At 40.8% G+C, this 20711-nt stretch overlaps 1 protein-coding gene across 1 annotated transcript in view; it reads right to left on the bottom strand.

Moving 5' to 3' along the window:
- ARID5B (AT-rich interaction domain 5B) overlaps nt 1–6207 on the bottom strand; it is a 189355-nt gene extending 183148 nt beyond the window's left edge. Inside the window, exons 1-2 of the mRNA XM_060125627.1 lie at nt 6177–6207; nt 5497–5751 (exon numbers count right to left, since the gene is read on the bottom strand). Of these exons, the coding sequence (XP_059981610.1) occupies nt 5497–5751; nt 6177–6197 (276 nt within the window). The 5' untranslated portion in view covers nt 6198–6207. The remainder of the gene's footprint in view (nt 1–5496; nt 5752–6176) is intronic.
- Between the last annotated feature and the right edge of the window lie 14504 nt (nt 6208–20711).

Here is a 20711-nt window from a genome sequence, read left to right as displayed (position 1 = left end):
ATGTTAAGGTATTTCTTCTATTACTGGATCTTGCTCCAAAGCCAAGTAAGAAAGACTAAAAGGTACACAGTCACATTCCTTATTTCCGATCAACTCCATAGGGCAGGGGTCAGCAAACTTTTTCTGTAAAGGGCCAAAGAGTAAATATTTTCCACTGTGTGGGCCATATGGTCACTGTCACAACGATTCAACTCTGACACTGTAGTCTGAGAGCAGCTATAAACGATACATAAACAGCCTATGTTCCAGTAAAACTTTATTTACAAAAGCAGACAGTGGGCCAGATTTGGCCCTTTGGCCTTAGTTTGCTGACACTTGTCACAGTCCAGTAAACTCTGTCCATGTAATTCATTAGTTCTCACCCTAGTTCTAAAGGGCCTGCTAGGGAGAGAGTAAAGATATTCCTTCTCTTAGCTTAAGATCATTACTAAAAATAAACGATAACTATTATAACAGCATCCATCATTTGCTGAGCTCGCATGTATAGGTACGAGGCTAGTTGCCAGGACCTTTTCATTATTATTACTAATTCTCTTGGCAAAGTAGAAACCATTAAATCCATTTGACAGATGAAGAAACTGAGGCTTAGAAAAGTTAAAGAAATTCTGCAAGGCTAGTGAGGACACTGAAGAGATCTCAGAAACTTCTAAAAAAAGAAATCAGCTCATGGAAACAGACCAGAGACCCAGTGAGTGGCCACCCACAGGCAGAGCAAGGCCAGTTCAGCACCTCCTGAATTTCAGAATGTGTCTGTGATGTGATCAGGTGATCTTCTAAAAACTCCTGCTGATCCAGTTGACAGCATATTTCGATACTAAAACGTAAATCCTTAAGGAGCCTTTTGTAATGGCAACACAGCTAAAACCACCATATGGATGAAAGCCAGCCTGATCTGGGGGGACCTGAATTGGCTATATGTTCTAGTAAACTAACCTAAATGCCACCCTCTCATAGACAAAAGCTTTCTTTAGGAAGGTCCATGGTAGTGGTCTCAAACTCTAACGAGAACAATAATACTAATATTAATGATAATAATAATGAGTCAGCCATTACTGGAGACTCTGCTATGTGCCCACCTCAGTTGTAAGCACTTTACATGTATTAACTCCTTTAATCCTTAAAATAATCCTGGGAAGTAGGTACCATATTTCCATTTTACAGATGAGAAAACCGAGGCACAGAGTTTAAAACTCGCCCAAGATCCACACAGCTAGAGCAAGACTATTTAAAATGCAGAATCCTGGACCCCAATTCCAGAGATTCTAAATAAATTAATTCCAGTAGGGGCTTGCGAATATGGATTTTTAACAATTTTTGACTGGATAGTGAGGCTGGTGATAGTCAAACCACTGTTAGATACCCTGGCTGCATGCTAAAATCTGTAGTGCCCAGATATGCTTGATACTGACTCCCTGACATCACTGACTTACTCATCCACACTCACTGTTGCAGGGGACCAGCAAGCTTTCTTGTAGAATCCAGCCCATGATCCGTCAGGCTGAAATCCAACCTTGTACATCCACCTATTTTTTTTTTTTTTTTTTGCGGTACGCGGGCCTCTCACTGTTGTGGCCTCTCCCGTCGCGGAGCACAGGCTCTGGACGCGCAGGCTCAGCAGCCATGGCTCACGGGCCCAGCCGCTCGGCGGCATGTGGGATCTTCCCAGACCGGGGCACGAACCCATGTCCCCTGCATTGGCAGGCGGACTCTCAACCACGGCTCCACCAGGGAAGCCCTCTTTTCTATTTATTTAATTTACAGTTATAAAGTAATTTTGCCCATAATAATGTCTCTTGATATTTATAACAATCCCCAGTCAGCTTTACTATTGTTCCCATTTTGCAGATGAAGAAACTGAGGTTCAGAGTGTTTACAGTTATCCAAGGGCAAACAAATAGTTAGTTGTAGAATCAAGATGTGAGTCTCTGGAATGCTTTTCCTCCACACCAGCTGCCAGCACTGTTAAGTATGCGTAGGCAGCAGTGATATAAGCAGGCCAGACATTATCCTCATTACTTAAACTAGTAATAAATTGTTAATGATTATTAATAATGGTATTAAAATGTAACTTATTGTTCTATGACACTGGCTAGGATTAACTGAACTTTATAGAATAAGAATGATTCTGCTACCTAAATATCTGGTGATATAGTTCTAAAATGTACAAGGAACTGCCCACATTTAGTACACACACTTCTGGAATATAATATGATGTATTCAAGCTCTAGTTCCAAGGGTAGGTTTCAGCGGGAAAATAAAGCAACCCTAAAGCTTAAGAAGGCCTAGGTTCTAGCCGGCGACCTTTGACAAGCCACATAAACTCTTCAAGCCTCTGTCTCCATCTATAAAATGGGCATACAAATCCCTGCCTTATCTAGCCTGATACAATTAATGCAAAGATCAATAAGAAAATTTCCCTCCCCCACCAAAAAAAAAAAAAAATTGTCCTCTGCAGATCGTAGCAAACCACACAGGGACGCTATTTCTAATCTCGCACAATGATAATGTCCCTGTTTTTAGAACTGATGTCTTTACATTTCAAGAAATCATAAAAAGACAGAATGATGTTCTTGAGCCAAAAAAGCATACGGAGTCCTGGCTGTCCTTTTGAAATGGATGCTGATGTCAGCTCAATCAAGAAATTATTAACCTCCATTTGGTTACTTTCAATAAACTGTACTGGCTGATTTAAATGTGCTGAACATTTTCTCCAAGGCACAGTGCACGTCCCCAGGAAACCTTTCTCTTTCAGTTATGCATTGCAAATGGCAAATGCATCATTCAAAACTATTTAAGATCAATAATAAAATCATTTCGCTGTACATAAACAAGTTAACAGAGTAAGAGAAAACAAAGCAAATGTCTTAATGAGAGGGCCCTGTTGCCCCTCTAGGTACCAGCAGCAAATGCTGGTATCTGCAGGCTCTCCTCCAGAGGAGACTGCTGCTGCTATTCTGCTCATGACTGACTATCTTAGGCCAGGGGGCAAATGGCATCACCAGGGTGGAAAACCGATCTGCACTGGGAAACTTTCTACCTGCTTTACATTTGTCATAATTATTTTGCACAATGTAGCCTGTATTTGCATAATTTTGAGGCGTGTCATTATCTCAATTGAAAATTGTTTTAATATGGCTGAATAATTCACAAGGACATCATCCAAAGTCCTAATGAAATATACAACTATAATCATACAGCTAATTACCAGCCGTGTTAGCATTAAAAAACAAATCATGCATAATATTAGACGATGTATATGCAGCTGAGGAATATAAATAGAGCCATCTCCCTCTCCAAACCCCCTAGAGTTTACTTTTAAATGGCAAGATTAATTTTCTCAGGTATGGCTCATATAGCAGCGACGAAACGCAAAGATCATTAAAATGGTTCGCTTACATTTCCCCATAATGAATAATGTCTTTTAAAAAATCGTGTATTTAAAAATATATCTATTCACTATCATTAGTACTACCAGATGCAACCTTCGGCTAATATTTCTTTTATTCTTAAATCAGAATTTACTATTTAATTACACAACAGAAATTAAAACTGGACCAAGTGGGGTCAATTCGGGGTCTTTAAAAAATATTCCGCTTTCAATTGGAAAAAAAAAAAAAGAGCGTGGCCACAAAATATCCCATAAAACACTGAATAATTTCCTTCTGGGTTCAGTCAGAAGTCTATTAGGCACCAGCTCTTTTCTGGATATTTAATCCTTCCCTTTTCCAGATCACAGGCCATGTTGAAGTAATAAATTTGAAAAGCAAATAATAAGAAATCAGGAGGGGGAGGAGAAGGCAGACAGCTGCGCAGGAAAGTTGGGTCGGGGGAGGGGGCCGAGCCAAACCTTGGGCGGTGCAAAGAGCTCAACCTGTTGGTAGGCTGCAGGATTTTTCACAGCATTTCCAAACAACACCTTTGTAAAATTGCCGGCAGACGTCGGGAAAGGTGAACGTTTAAAACCCATAGCTGGCCGGGAGGGCGGAGGGGAGGGCGTGTGGGTTGGGAGAGGTGTTCGGAGAGGAGGGAGGGGCTTATTTCCGAAGAGGCTGAAACGAGGGCGAACGTTTTGACGAACTCCGGTAATTAACCGGCATAGACCACTGACGGGAAACTCGATCTCGGCGAGAAGGAGCGAACTGGAGGTGACAAAAGTACAATCAACTCCACCAGACCAAGGAATTCTGGAAGGACTGGCAGGCAGCTTCGAGCTCCGGGATGAGTTAAACGGGGAACCATTCACTTAACAAAAAGGTCCTTACACCTACCTCGACAGCTCGAAAGCCTGGCACAGAGCTAGCTGCCCTCAGAAGTCTGAGTTTGATTGCCCTGCTCCCGCTTGGGCAACACAAAGCCTTGACGGGCGGCCGCGCGCCCTCCCGCCCCGCCGCGCCGCAGGCACAGCCTCCCCAAAACAGTTCCCCCGGTAGGTACCAGGGTGCTGAGGTCGGTCAGCTGACGAGGGGAGCCCGCAGAAATGCGGTCACACATGAAATGACAGAGCCGAATAGGGGCGGCCGCCCCGGCGACCGGTGACAGCGGGCTCACCTCGGGCGTCCTGCCGGGAGCGCCGGCGAGCGCCCCCGGGGCCGCCCAGAAACGTGCCGGGGAGGCTCTGTCCCTCTCCACCCTCCCCAGGAGCGCCGTCTGGGCACGGAGGACTCCGGACCCGCAGGGCCAGGGGGTGAGCACACACCCCTCTGCCCTTCCCTCCCCCGTCCGCGTCCCACACATCCCCAAAGATCGCGCTGGAAGGCGTCCACTTTGCGTGGAGTAATTGAAAACTAGAACATCAAATGGCTTGTCCGGGGGGAGGGGGTGGGGACGAGAGATAGTTGTTAATGCTTAACGTGTTTGTGCCGGTTACACGACCGCTTTGAAATCCGCCCGGGCAGATCTGCAAGTTATTTGAATGTATTATTCCAGTACCTGTCATTTATCACTTTATTCAACACGTCTTTGCCAACTCAATAGCTTTTGATCTCACTCTGCCTCCATTTCGTAATTTCCGCCCTCTTAAACATATCAAATACTTACTTTAAAAAAAAAAAAGAAAAGAAAAACGGGAACAATATCGAAACCCACCGAAAGAAATCCACCCATCCCCTACCGAGCCAGACGCGAAGGTAAATTTTCAAAAGGCAAAAAATATAAAAAGCATGTGATGTTCAAGCGGCAATAGCAGGATCACACACACACACACACACACACACACACACACACACACACACACACATCCTTCAACAAAACCCTTCTCGAACAAGTTATTTGATCTTGACTAAAATCAGCAGTTGGATCTTCTTTGTAAAGCTGACAGCCAAACTCTGACAATGGCAAAATACTCGAGCCCCAGCTAGTGGCGCTACCCCTTTAAAAAAGAAGTCGATCCTGTTCGCCTGCAGAAGTGAATACAGTATTTTCAAGCTTGCCCTGTAATAAGCATTACTACGGGAAAAAATAATAAAGAAAGAAGAGAGGGAGATATAAGTTTACCACCTCGCCATGGTCGCTATTTCTGCCCTGGGGAGTGTCTTCTGGGAGGAAATAAAGTTTAGAGCTGGATAAAAGTTGCCGGCTGGTCCTCTCTTCCCACAACAGCTGGAGCTCCGCTATGCAAATCGGATCCTTTGGCGTACATCTTACAAAGAAAAAGTCGCCAAGGGACAAAATTCTTGGTTTGCCTTCAAGGTGGAATTGAAAAGCCTTGTAGAAAATGTAAGGTCCGTGCAAGCCACACGGTGAGCCGACCCACTGCAGGGGAAAAAAAGCACCAAATAAATAATGTAGCCATCAGAGCACAAACGTCTATTCCCAGACACATTTACACACAGACATCCACACTCTTAATACAGAAGAGCCAACAGATATAAAGCTGGGTGGAAAAAATAATAGAGCCCACACAAATTTTCTGCCTCCCTTAAAAAAAAAAAAAAAAAAGACTCCGGGCCCCCCACCTCTCCCTACCTCTCCATCTGAGGCGGTAGAATTACATTATGTATGTATGATCACTGCAGGGATTTTTTTAAACAATAAAAATGATTTGGGGGGATGCAGAGGGTAAAAGTTTGGTGAAAAGTTTGTGGGGGGTGTGGGTGGGTGCAGAGGTGTGGGTGAGCCGGGGGGCTGGGGGGTGCCGGGGGGTGCCGGGATCGGAGGAGCGGAGGAGAGCGAAATACCTGGAGTGAGTTGGGCTCCATCTCGACGTTCTGAATTGATTGAACTCAACATTCTCTCCAAACTTGTTGGCTTGAATGGATTGCATCAGGTCCTGGCAGGGAAAAACATTCTCTGCCTTCAGCCGGCGTAATGTCTCAATATAAAACTAAGCTCTCGCCTCCCCTTCGGCACCAAAATGATTGAAAATGTGACCTAATATTTCTCTGACGACTCAATTTTCAGCTCCTGTCAAAAATGTGTAGGTTTCCTTCCAACCGTGGGTTGATCAAATTCATAATCGGCAGAAAGGCTCCGTCCGATCTCGGCGGGAAGAGGATGGATCAAGGCAAAAATTACATAGGAAGGTCTGTAAAAATAAATTCTGCCCTAAAAGTGTGTGAAGATGAGATCTACCTCTTCCCAATCTCCCTTGTCTAGCGGTTTCATTTGATGAGATTTTTGGAGGAGACGAGAGCTAGCGAGCTCCGCTGTGCATCTGACAGGACCTGCTTGTATATGTCTAATATAAAGAACATTTCCTGCAGAGATTCCGGGGCGCTGCTCCTCTTTCTAATGCTCCTTAGCAGATTTGCTGTTATTAGACATGTAGATTTGTTTGATAGTTAAATTACGCTTCCTCACTGCCATGTTTTCGAGAACTAATCTGTTAAATTATCTTTTGATGCCTATTTACATCGAAGGGAAAAGTGGGTTATCGATTATATAAACATATAAATATTAATGCATTTGTTCGCTTCGCAAAAAAAATACTCAGCAAAAAAAAAAAAAACAGAAAGACAAGTGAGCAGCGCACACACATCTCAAGATTTTGCAAACAATATTGAACGGACAGCGACTGCATTTAGGGACTGGAACAATAAACGATGCATGATAAATCAATAAATGCGAGCAGCGAGTCTGCTCGGAATATGAATTCAGGCTCCCGGTTCTGCGTGTGCATTCTTTAATTTTGAAGTATATACACTAGTACGTGTTTACAATGCTGATGGACGCCAAGGGCGCTCTCAAATGATAATGTGTTTATATAACCCAGCGCTACAGGAATAATATACCGGCTACTCCCCCACCCCCAACCCCTCCCCCCGCCAAAAAGGGAGAGGAGCTTCCTCAATAATAGTTTGAAACTGAAAAAAATCCATTTGCAAACTAGTTACATACAACCAGAAATTAAGCTGTTGAAAACCGGGGGCATGAACCGTAAGACAATAAAGGCTTTAAATGTGTATATTTATTGTTCTGGAGCCCTGGAGCATTGCGAGGTTTGCATGCATGGCTATTATGCAAACACAGAGAAACTTAAGAGCGACAGAACAAGGAACAGGCAGAGACTGCAAAGCCCTCGCTCGCTCCGACCCAGCTGCCGGTCCTCCGCCAGGCTAGACTGCATTTTCGCAGTGTGGATGTAAAATGGTGTACTCGCTTCCCCCACGCTCCCCCATCCCCTTCCCCGCCCTCCTCCCACTCCTTTCAGTGTTACACCCACCCCCCCCCCTCCGATTTTAGTATATTGGCACCAATCTTTCCAAAGTGGGTCTGGCATGCTAAAAAAGTAAACATGTACTATATGGGGAATAAGGTCTGTATAGTATGACAGTTGAAACTTGATCTGTGATAAAATTACAGGATGTTGAAATTACTAGTAAGCTATTTTTAACGCTTTCGCAACGTTTCACCTCTAGTCACAGCATCTAGTTGAAACAGGATTACTTTAATGAAAATTATATTCACATGGCTGAAGTTAATACACCCGGCAGAGCACAAATGCCTCATATTCAGTGACTTGAGGAGGAAAGACCCTCTGTGTGTATTTTTATGCCTTTTCAAAACGTCTGCGTCCACTGCAGTAAGAATTAGGACACTTAACATTATCTAAACCACATTTTTGATTCAGAACATGGGGAAGTAATAAAAGGCAAGACCTAGCTCGTTTCTATACACACAGAGATAAACGAAAGAAAATGGCAGATCCTCCAATTACAATAAGTAATAAAAGCCCATGCCAAAGAGCCGGTATTCTGAAAGATGTCGAAAACTATTTTAATAATTTAAAGTAATATCACAACTCTGCACCGTGGAAGACAATGTAACAATTCGCAGTCTCCCATCTCTTGCATTAGCCAATTATGACTTGCACATCACTCTTTAATTATCTTCCTTGAAATTTCATCTGATCTTTCTATTTTATAAGCATGGGTTACAAAGAGAAATTACAGCTCTCTGGTGCTTTCTGTCTCTTTTTAAGTTTATGATGCATACTGCAGACGTTTGATTAGAATAACCCGTTTTGTTCATTTTTTTACATATGAATGGACTTGACTGAAGGGCATTTTACATAATTTTTTAAAAATACATGAGAGACGCCTAAGGCTGCAGTTAGTCTCTGTCCTGTTCGTGTAAATATATACATTCAGTTCAAGAAATACTATATTAAAAAACTTGAGTTGCAGTATTTTGACAAGATCATATTTGAGATCGACTGTGAGTCAGTTTCCTGTATGACCAATGCAGCAGCATTTATGCAGGAAACCTCAACAGAATGCCTGAGGGTATCCCTCGATTGTATATTAAATCTCTCTCTTTAAAAATACACAGCTCTTTAGAGCATCTAAGCAACTTCTGCTGGTTTTGTTGCTGTAAGTCTTTAAGGGTCTGTAAGGAACTTCACCTAATTAGAAACCCTGTTTCTATGTCTGTACAAGGTTAGGTGCTGAACTAGGCTGCACGCTGCCTGATATCTCTGTCTTCTGGAAAACTCCGGATAAGGTTTTTGAGATGTTAACAATTGCAGGGATCTAGGTCTGAATATTTCTGAATATCTGCAGTCTTATAGTCAGATGTCAAAACTGAATCACAGGGGCATCTTTCCGCTCTTTTTACAGGAGCAGCACCCCCATGAACCTAATAAAATCCAAAACATCAAACCTCAGGTCCAATCCTGTGAATGACTTTTAAAATTATAGGTCACAGTGGTGTGTTTACAAACAAAACAAAAAACAACCCCCTCTATTTTACTTCTTTAATATGATGCTTGATGGGCACCTGTAAATTATCTCTGTAGCAAATATCCATACAAAGAAAGTTTCAATTAAGATAAGGAGATTGTATTGAAGCAGTTCTTTGAAGTAATGTAGTTAATAGCCTGTTTGATTTCTGCTTGTAAGAGAGTAATAACGTGGATTCAAGGTTCCATCAATCACAGAGCAGATGTAAGACTTGAGACACCCGACACCCAGGGGAATAGAGGCAAACTCCTGCAGTGCAGGGTCCTTGGGCTAATGTAAGGTAAATACTCATAAACAGATTGAATGTTGTAAGAAGACAATCCATTCTGGACAGTTAGAATCATGAAAGCAAGTGCTTTATCTATAAAAAAGCTTGTAGCTGGGACTCACAGTGTATAAAAGAAGAGTGGGGGAAAAGCAATATATGTTTATATCACACATTATTTTTGGGCTCTTTCTTATACTGCAACACAGGAACCTATACCCACACATCTATATTCCGGCTGCTTTGCTAAGCCAAAACCCAACTCTCTGTTTTAAGTTATTTGGTTTACTTAAAAGGTTAAAAAATTAAAAATCATTCTCACCCCTCAAGGGAGTGGGGAAGCAGTAGACACATTTTTCAGTGTCTGTGAATAAAGGATCGGGGGGTTAAGTTAGTTGCGAAACCTAGCAGTGACATAATTAGGCAGCTTGGACTATAATAAATAGGATCATTAAAAAAATTTTTTTTAAGTACAGTTGAAGAAAGAAGGCGACCATTTCAAAAATTCAACCCTCTCTGCGCACCTCTGGGCCTCCCCTCCCCCCCCCCAAATTGTAAAAGACAAATGAAACATTTTTGACCTTGGCTATAATAATACTTCATGTTTTAGCACTTTAGTCAGCATTTTATCTACTAATTGCTACACACTACCGCATGTGGCTCGAAGCTGCCACTGCAGCTTTCTTTCACTGGTGAGCGAATTGCTTCATAAAGACTGGGAATTCAACCTGGCTGTTTCCTTCCTTGCTCCCCCGACCACGTTTTTTTTTTTTTTTTTTTTTTTTTTGAATCTTTTTCTTTCCTTTTCCACGTAGAAGCCGCTATATTTTTCCAGAAAATACCAGAACAGGGACGGTGAATGGTCCCCTAATCTCCTTCCACCGGTCAAACTCAGGCCACTTCGGCGATCGGGAGGCAAAGGGGGAAGGTGAAAGGGGGCAGGAGGAACGAGTGGGGCGAAGCTGGGGGAGCGGGCAGCGGGGGGATCCTGGCCTGCTGGTGGACCTAAGTGATTCTACACGTTGGTCCCCTGACTAGTCCATAGCTGGTTAGAAGTCCGGGAGACTCCGCGCTGCCCACCTGGGGACCTCGAGTTAGAGGCTCTCTCCCGTCTTGCTTGGTCAAGAAGTGGGGCTCGAAGAGGGTAGCCCCGGAGTCTGCGGACTGATTCGTGGATTGAAAAGCCAGCCCTGTCCGAGGGTCAGCCACTGCCTAGTCCCCTCCCCCCTTCCAAGCCTGGCGCCATCGCGAGCGGTGGGGGTGGGTGGCGTTATTAATAAGGCGGCCTCCAGCAGAGCAGACTCGCGAAGTCTGAGCTCAACGTCTATGGGTTTAAGGAGGGTAAATAGGGTTATACGGGTCATTGCTTTCCAGGAGACCTCTAGTGGTCAAAGGTTGAGCTACATCTTAAATTTGGGCCTCCTATTTGTCGCCTGTCTCCTGGGCTGTAGTGGGGAGACACACTGAGCCTCTTAACTCAGTTCCAGGCAGTAAAGGCCGGTAGCTCGGGACAGATTTCTCACGGACTTGAAGGCAGAGCCAAGAGAGAAGCGGGTAACTCCGAGAAAGGGACCCCTCCGCCCGCCCCCTCCCGCCCCGCCCCGGGAGGGGTCATGTGATGCCCTTTGTGGGCACTGGAAGCCCCAAGGTCCTCGGCCCTTAGTACAGACAGAGACTTCCTATCTTATCTTGATTTTCCTCCGCGTTGGGAGGCTAATCAAGTATTTTCAGGGAAGTTGGATTAAATTTGCCCAAGCCATTTCCAGTTACAACAGAAATGCTGAGTCTGTTTTATTCTGACTCGTTTGTAAATCAAAGCCAAGTCCCACTCCCTCACCCCAATCACATATACACCCAAACACCCCTTAATTTTAACAATTCATTGCCTTCAAGTGCCCTTGACATTTCTGGGTTATTTAGTTTAGAAATAACTAAGCTCCGTTTTTCTCTTCTTTTTAAAATTGTATGCACTGCAGTGGAGTATGTATGACTTTTGACTAAATTGTGACCTTGTCCCTCTAACCGAAATGCCACACCATTCCATCTCAGGTGGCCACGTCCTAGGGGAGAGGGTGGTGGTGACTTATAGGCTCCTTGTTCTTCAGACTCATTTGTGATCCACATACTAATAAAGAATTTGATTAAATTGACCCCCAGCATGGTATTAAAGGCATTGCTGGGAACAGCTATCTTAGATCATACCAAAAACAGAGGTCCCAGCCATCTGAGGTTATTAAAACATCTTGCCATACCTGATTTTTAAAAACGAAGACAAGAAAGTGTACAGACATGGGGTATTGGCTCCACTGGGGGACTCAAATACCACCTACTCAAAATTTCTCTGTGCGGTTTCAAATGGACGTTAATGATGCCTTGTACTTAGTGATTTACAACTTAAAAATACTTGACAAGCACTAAAAACAGAGTGGGCATGGTAGGTAAATCACTAAACTGCAAGTCAAGGGGCCACTCTTCACTGATTTTCTGTGTCTCCCTGTCCATGGCTATAATTGTCTGTAGGACTCAAATCCTAACTCCGGCTTTGTCAGAATTTCTCAGATAACTGTGGTAAAATGATGCAGACTGGTCATCTGTATAGTGGCAGCCCCCTGTGCTAGGCCATCAGCCAAACCCATGGAAGCACCAGCAAGTCCCTGGGCTGTCTCCACCTACATTTTGCCATGGCCACAGACTGATAATTTTATGACTTGTTAATTTCAGGTTGAAATATGTAAATGTAGTAATTCACTAAGGGTGTAAAGAGATCTGAGTACTTCAGAGGAAAAGCAATACCAAGAAGAATAGTGAGATGGTTTCTGTTCTCATCTTCAGTAAGCTGTGGCCAAAACGACATTGGGCAGGGTTTTCACAGAGATGGGAAGGGACTAGAGGAGCCTCAAACGAAGTTTACACAACGCCGTTCTCAGGGCGTTCTGGAAGCACCTGTTATGGGCTCACCACAGCTAACTGTTGCATTTTCAGGAATTTTGCAAGCTGGCTATTAAACATGTCTATTATTAAATATTAAATTGTATGTATATATATATCAACTATACTTCAATAAAAAATATAAATTCACAATACATTGTATTAAAAACAAAGGTAGTACATACTGAAAACTCATCACTTTCTAATTATTTTACTACATTTTACTATTATCTCTACTCTTGAGGTTAATTATACCTTTTGTATTGTGATGACTGCAATACTATACCACAGTATGTTACCATATCTCTTCCCAACCCATGCCCATTGGCATTATGTTGGTAGCTTGAAATTGGCTGTGGTGGGAGTATTTTAGAGCATGGAACTCAGCAAACATTACCAATCAGGGCTTGATTCATTGTACTGTTGATTGTTTAGACTTAAGAAAGGAATGGAGAAAATGTAAATATTGCAGATTGTGATGATTAATTTTATAGGTCAACTTGACTGGGTCATGGGGTACGCAGATATTTGGTCAAACATTATCCTAGATGTGTCTATGAGGATGTTTTTGGATGAGATAAACATTTGAATAAGTAGACTGAGTAAAGCAGATCACCCCCAACCCCACGTGGGTGAGCCTCATCTCATCAGTTGAAGGCCTGAATAGAACAAAAAAGTCTGAGTAAGAGAGAACTCCTGTCTGATTAATTGAGCTGGGGCATGGGTCTTTTCCAGCCTTTGGACTTGGACTGAAACACTGACTCTTCATGGGTCTCAAGCCTGCCGATTTTTGGACTGGAACTTATACCATTGCCTGTCCTAGTTCTTAGGCCTTTGGACTCACACTGCAACTAAAGGTCAGTTCTCCTGGGTCTCCAGCTTGCTGACTATAGATCTTGGGACTTCTCAGCCTCCACAAACTATGATATATATATATATATATATATATATATATATATATATATATATCAAACTATGATACATATATCTCCTATTGGTTCTGTTTCTTTGAAGAGCCCTGACTAATACATGAATTAAACTTAAACGTGTGTCAAGGACTTCCCTGGTGGCCCAGTAGATAAGAATCTGCCTGACAATGCAGGGGGCGTGGGTTCGATCCCTGGTCTGGGAAGATCCCACACACCACAGAGCAACAAAGCCCATGCGCCACAACTACTGAGCCTGAGCTCTAGAGCCTGTGAGCCACAACTACTGAGCCCGCGTGCCACAACTACTGAAGCCTGCGTGCCTAGAGCCCATGCTCCAGAATAAGAGAAGCCACCGCAGTGAGAAGCCCGTGCACTGCAACGAAGAGTAGCCCCCGTTTGCCACAACTAGAGAAAGCCCGCGTGCAGCAACGAAGACCCAACACAGCCAAAACTAAATAAACAAAATAAAAATTAAAAAAAAAGAACTTACTGTTTAACGAGGCTTAAAATCACATTTTTTTAAAAAAGTGTGTCAAGTCTGTAGCCAATATAGTGAATAGCACAAACAAATGAGGAAATTTTTGAAAGCTGTATAATTCAGCAAAGAAGTTGCTCATGTCATTGGTGAAAGAGTGAGATTTTTGGGTACATCTTTGTTTTCTCACTTTTATTTTACTCCTCAATTTAAATGAAAATTTCAAACAATATTCAGGTTGGAACTACACTCATTTGCTAATGCAATTATAGGTTAGCTATGGATATAAGAGTTCAGCAAATAGTCAACAAAAGCATTCTCTGAGAATAGATTGGCTCTATGGAATTTACAGTGAAGAGTGTGGCATATTTTATTATTATTTGTACATTTGTGCTACACTTCCTGTGTATCAGCAAAATGTGTAATGAACTTATACACCTACATATATATCTAAATCATATATGTATACCATATGTACATATCTGTATCTACATCTAGATCTAGATATATAAAAACTAACACAGACATACCTCTTTTGGGTTAGGGAGCTAGTTAAATATTTAGAAGCACACCTCTGTCTACAGGTAGCCTTCAGCCTGACATGCAACTCAAACTTCTAGAGCAGGGGTTGGCAAACTGCAGCCTACTACCTGTTTTTGTACAACCCACGAGCTAAGAATGTGTTTTACATTTTTAAATGGTTGAAAATAATCACTAGAAAAATATTTTGTGACAAATAAAAATTATATGCAATTCAAATTTCAGTGTCCATAAATAAATTTTGTTGGAACTCAGCCATGCTCATTCATTTATGTATTGTCTATGGCATCTATCACACTAAAACAGCAGAGTTGAGTAGTTACAACAGAGACCGTATGGCCCTCAAAGCCTAAAATATTTACTATCTTGCCTTTTGTAGTAGAAGTTTGTAGTTGTAATTGCCTGTTCTAGAATATGTAGGTATGTGCCTTGGCTGGCAGTAGTATACACAACCAAACGAACTTTTGAAGTCTTTTCTTGTCATTGGTCCTAGAAATACTACCTCAGTAAACAGAGAAAATGGAATACCCAGAGTTGTGAGGGATTCAAGTCGCTGACTCAAGGTCAAAGACAGAGCCAATGCCATCAAAAAAGTAGGAATGGAGCATGAGATTTCCCACTCCTCAGTCTGTGTTCCACCAATGGACGATAGTACCTTTCTTCCTGACTGCTTGTCCTAAAGCACTGTATAATTTTGTTGGGTGCTGTTAAATATTTATTGAGTTTTCTTGTCCAATGTGGTTCGGTTACTGTGTGTCTGTGTGTGTGATGGGATCCTTCAGGATTAAAGGTTCTATGTAAATCGAGGATTATTTTATGACTTGTTATTGAAGGTTGAAATATGTAAATGTGGTAATTCACTAACGTTATATCAGTGCATATATCTGGCAAACAAGAATGCATTATCCTTCCTTTTGAGTCTAACATCATTTACATCCTTTAAAAAAAAAAACACCCAATCAATTTTTTTTTTTTTTAATGAGGAAATGCAGTGGAGGAAAAAAAAATTCCTTTAATGCAATACTTCAGCTGAAAGTTTAATGATACAAAAGGCAGGCAATTCAAAGTTACAGTTCCCACAGCAACTGTAACTCTGTTATATAGCACATTTAGGCATAGATTTCACAGCATGTACTGCAATACAAAATACTCCACACTGGGCATGCAAGGGGGCAGAGTTATGGTTGCTATGGGTACCATGACTTTGAATTTCCAGATTTTTTGAGAGTTTAAATTCTCAACCAGAACATCACATTAATAGTTCATTTTTTTTTTTGCATTGAAAATAATAAAGATTGTATCACTGTTTCCACTGTCAAACCTATCTCCAGTTCAGTCCACTGCTTAGTATAAATACCTACCCAAACGTATTCACCCTACTTGCTAAAATTAAACACATGACCTCAGTCCAGGGAGTATTTTGCAAATTTATATGCGATGACTTTCACTGGATTAACTAAATCTGCTCCCTCCTCCTTTCCAAAAATCACCAATAGATTCAGGTTAAATCTTTCAGCCTTTTAGCATACTTTATCTGTTATTCATGGGCTGAGAGGATATGGTAATCATATTCGTTGTGTATGAATGTGTTATGTATATATTTATAATTTACACTCTACTCCTAAAAGAACTGGAGGCAGCTAACTGCACGTCTTCATTTATTCATTTATTCCTTGAACACGCCATGCAACTTTATGCCTTTATGCTACTGGTCTGAGGAACCTTTTCACTTTTAAAAATTCCTGAGGCCCTCAAAGAGCTTTTGTTTATGGTGGTTTTATATAAATATATAAATATAAATATATACATGTATGTATTTACCACATTAGAAATTATAATTGAAATATTTTAAATATTCATTAACTCATTTAAAAATAATAATAATAAACACACTACATGTTGACATACGTGTATTTAAAAAGTAACTCTAACTTAGTGAAAAGAGAGGGCATTGTTCTACATTTTCATAAATCTCTTTAATAGAAGACAGCTGGATTCTCATAGCTGCTTTTACATTTAATCTGTTGAATATCACAAGTCATGTAGCTTCTGGAAAATGCCACTACACTTTTGTGAGAGTATGCGAGTGAAAAAAGCAAACCATGTCTTAGTATTATTATGATTGTTATTTTAACCACCTGAAGTGGTCTCAGGGATTCCCGTGGATCCCCAGACTGCACTTTGAGAACAAGTGCTCTATGCATTTGCTTATGCTCTTCTTTCAAGCATCTGCCTCTTCCTTGTCCACAGGAAAACTCCTATTCATGCTTCAAGGCACTAGGAAAAATTAATTGCTCCCTTACTTATATTCTCATAGAATTTTATAATATGCCGATCTTAGCACTTATTTTGTATCCTTATGATTGAGTGTTTAAACGTCTGGGTTTTTTTTTTTTTGCTGTTGTTAGACTACGAGTTGCTCAAAGGGGAAACCATGTCTTATACATTTTTTCCTCATTTTCTAGCATGGTACCTGGCATTCCATATGTATGGGATGTAAGAATTCAATTCAACAAACAAGTAATAAAATAGCTCCCACTCACTGAGCAACATAATATATGTTAGGAACTATGTCTGAATTATCTCAAATGTAACCCTCATAATAATGCTATGAAGGTACTATTATTATCAGTATTTTTTAAATGAGGAAACTAAGGTTTGCCCAGAGTTGAACAGCCATGGGTCATACACCATGCCAAGAAATATGAAGGTTAGTAAAAAGCAGGAATCAGAATCTTTGCCTTAAAGGCATTTACAATCTACTTTCAGAGACAAGACAAAATGCACAGATGAAAGGCAAATAACAACATAAAATTAGCTAACAACAGACCACAAAGACTATAATTAAAGAAATGTCTACTTAGTAGAAATGGCTACTTACCCAATGAATTATTTAGATTCAAACTTTTGGAGGATGTACTTCTATCAGAAAACCCTTGTTTTAGAATGCACGCCAGATACGTGTATATTTGTTGATAAAATATATATTTACCTCTGCACTAATCTGTTACAAATGTACTAATATATACTAATATACTCAAAATATAAATTATAAAGAATTTTAAAAGAATGAGATAAAAAATATATATAAGAAGACATTCTATAACTTTTTTCAGCATCTTGATGAAGTATGTACCCCACTTTGGAGCCAGTTCATCTACACTGGCAGTCAGCTTTGGCTGCACACTAGGCTCATCTGCGGAGTTTTTAAGATATGACACTGGGATCACACCCTCAGGTTAATTAAATCAAAATTTCTGAGGGTAAGTACATGGATCGTACGAATTTTTTACCCCCTTCCCTCCCCCAGACAAGGAATTCTAATGTGCAACCAGAGATGAGAATCACGGGTCCAGCTACTAAGGACCGTGGTACCATGGAGAGAGGGCAGGAATTGCAGCCATTTGGGAAGACATCACAGGAAAGATGGTATTAAAATCAGCTTTGAAATTTTTCCTTGGAAGTATTGAAAAGTTATGTTTGTAGAGTTGTATTTGCCAGGTATGCTGATCTTTTAAACCCCCCTTCCCTAAGTTAGGACCTATGTTTTTATTTTTGGAAGCAGTGCCCATTTTGAGTGTACCTGGCTTGTCAAGGTATGGAAGTGAGGGGCCCTGAGTTGTTTTCTGTGTCTGGCTAAAAATCTGTGTGGACCTCTTGAGCTGTTTTTCAATAACAGTAATTGTGGAGGTGGTGATTTCTGTTGTCATAAAGTACTTTGTTTTAGGAAAGTACATTCTTTGAGTCAATATATAGGCCCTTAAATGGAGTCATGACATGTTTGTTCTGGAAGGCATCTTTTAGGAGAGCACCCTTGTTTTACACAGGAGGAAGCTGAGACCCAGAGATGGGAAGTGGTGTTGGGTGACTTACGTAAGGCAAAGCTCTGAGGAGAAAAGTTTGGGATGTTGGTGGGGGGAGGAAGAGAGATGATCGTCCTTAGACAAATGGTTCTCAAATACATGCTATGAAATTCCACCTTCATAAAGTGCCTCAGGTCATTCTGGGACAGGACGTATGAGCAGAATGGACGAGAGTAACTGTGGCTCCTCCATCTTTAGCTAATCCCACCAACACTGGGGTTGGTTTAAACATTTTAAAACAAATTACATGGAAGGCTCCTAAACTCCAAAAGTTAGGAAGCACCCTGAGCTCTCTGCTTTCCTATTCTTGGATCTGTTGTGACTATAGTGATCCAGAACCTTCCTTGTGAATGAAGAGGTTCAACTAGATGAGCTCTGAGGTTCCTTTTGACCCTCCATGAAAGCTCTGGGACTGTGTGCATTTCTAGATAGTGCCCGAATCTGAGGACAATAGTAGAGTACAAAACTGGGTTCTAAAAACCCCTCTTTGTGCTTTGTAACAGGGAGAGGAGAGGAATTCTTAGATAATTTGAATTTTGAGATCCAGAGGCTGGGGCCCCTAGACTTCTGGGACAAATGTAGCTGTACTTCACCAGGCCTGCTCAACATGGGTCATTATAGGTGAAAGACAGCACAGCCTGGGAGCTGCTTGACCTGGAGGGCACTGTCATGCATAGACCAAGAAAATTCCAATGTTGTCACGGCTTCTGTTCATTTGGGTTAAACTGGGTTTCACAAAGTGGATAACAATGCATGAAACCATTCTTGTTCTTCACTCTTTAAAACACATGAAAATACTGGAAAGGTTCAAATGTAGGAGCTAGCATGCCACTTCATGTTTCTTTATGCATTCTGTTTACCTTGTTGCTTCTTTGTATCCTCCACTTTGCCTTCTTCACCATGTCCACCTAAAGAAGTCCAAAACACCAAGTGAAAAATGGGCAAACAGTAACAGTAGCTCATTGTCCGAAATGCCTGCGTGTACTTAACTTTATATGGTAAGCACTAGTATTAGCCACTAGTTTTAAACGAAGACACTGAGGCACACTCAGAGAGGATAAGTAACTTGCCTAAGGTCACACAGCTAGGAAGAGATTCAATATGGATTCAAACTCAGGTAATCAGTCTAGAGTCTGTGCTTTTGACAACACATTTTACCATCTCTTTGTTGAAACTGTCAGGGATGTCACAGAAGAAAAAAATCCAAATGTTCGGTGAATGTATTAAGTTTTCGTCATTACTTTTGATAAAAAAATTTTTCATCATTACTTTTCATTATCACTTTTGATAAAATTTTTTAATTAAAAAATGAAATTAGGTCTATACCCATCAACTTGGCAAATATTTTAAATAGTAGCCAGTATTGGGTCGGAAATGAGAGCGTGGAATTTGCCCCATTGGGGAGACTGCCAATTTTGCACAGTTCTTCTGAAAGACAATTCGCAGTATATATATAATACGTCCTTTAGATACAGCATTCCCTCAAACCCAGAAATTTCACTCTTATGAATTTATGCTAAATAACATTTTGGACAAGTTCACAAAAGGAATATAAAATCTACCCCAGAACATTGTTCAAAATAACAGAAAGTTGGAAGCAACATAAGTAATTGAAATAGAGGGTCGGTTAAATAAATTATGGTGCAACACTAATAAAGGAAAATATGCACATATTAAGAATGTAATAGAAACATGTTTATTGACCTGGAAAGATATTAAAAATACTCTTGTTTTTAAAAGGAAATATTTTTAACTTAAAACATACAAGTTGATGTTGATAGTAGAATTAAGGCAATTATGTTTCTTTATTTGTACTTTCTGGTAGTTTCAAAATTTTCTACAATGTATTACTTATAAGATATTATAGAAAGAAAAAGTACTAGAACTTCCTTGCCTTAGCCACTGGAAAACGTTTTGCAGATGTGCAAAACAACCAATGACTGTAACCGAAGAATGTTCAAAGTGAAATTAATAGCTAACATTTATTGAGTACTCATTATGTGCTAGGAGCGCTATTAAATACTTTGAATTATTTCTTTTAATCCTTACAACTCTTATGATATAAGCACTCTCAGTAGTCCTTTTTAGCAGTTGAAGCATGAAGAGATTAAATAACTTGCCCAAATTTACTGAGGAGGAAGCGTCTAAGGGGACGTGAATAATTTGTAGGATTTAGAAATAAAGGAATAAAATTGACCCTCGGGTGTTAAGGCACCATCTCCTGGGAAAGGAACATTTGCTAGTTAATCAAAGAAGATAAATTTATCTGGTTAAAAAGAAAACCATCTATTATGGGAGATTGAGCCCTGAGGGGACCCAAAATGGGTAAATAACTATATTGTGTGATTTTTGATGGAGTAGTTGACTTTTCTGCCAGATAGGAAGTGCTTTACTGGTAGATGGTTTTTTGTTTTTTGTTTTTTTAATTGGGTGCCATGCAAAGGGTATGTGATCTGAGAAGCAGCCTAGGAGTAAATTAATTGAACTCATTTTGATAACTTGGGGATTTTGTTTGGCTTTGCACCCAATCCC

The sequence above is a fragment of the Lagenorhynchus albirostris genome, chromosome 16 (assembly GCF_949774975.1).
Source record: "Lagenorhynchus albirostris chromosome 16, mLagAlb1.1, whole genome shotgun sequence".
Classification (NCBI taxonomy): Eukaryota; Metazoa; Chordata; class Mammalia; order Artiodactyla; family Delphinidae; genus Lagenorhynchus; species Lagenorhynchus albirostris.
This window is presented reverse-complemented; position numbering and strand designations above follow the sequence as displayed.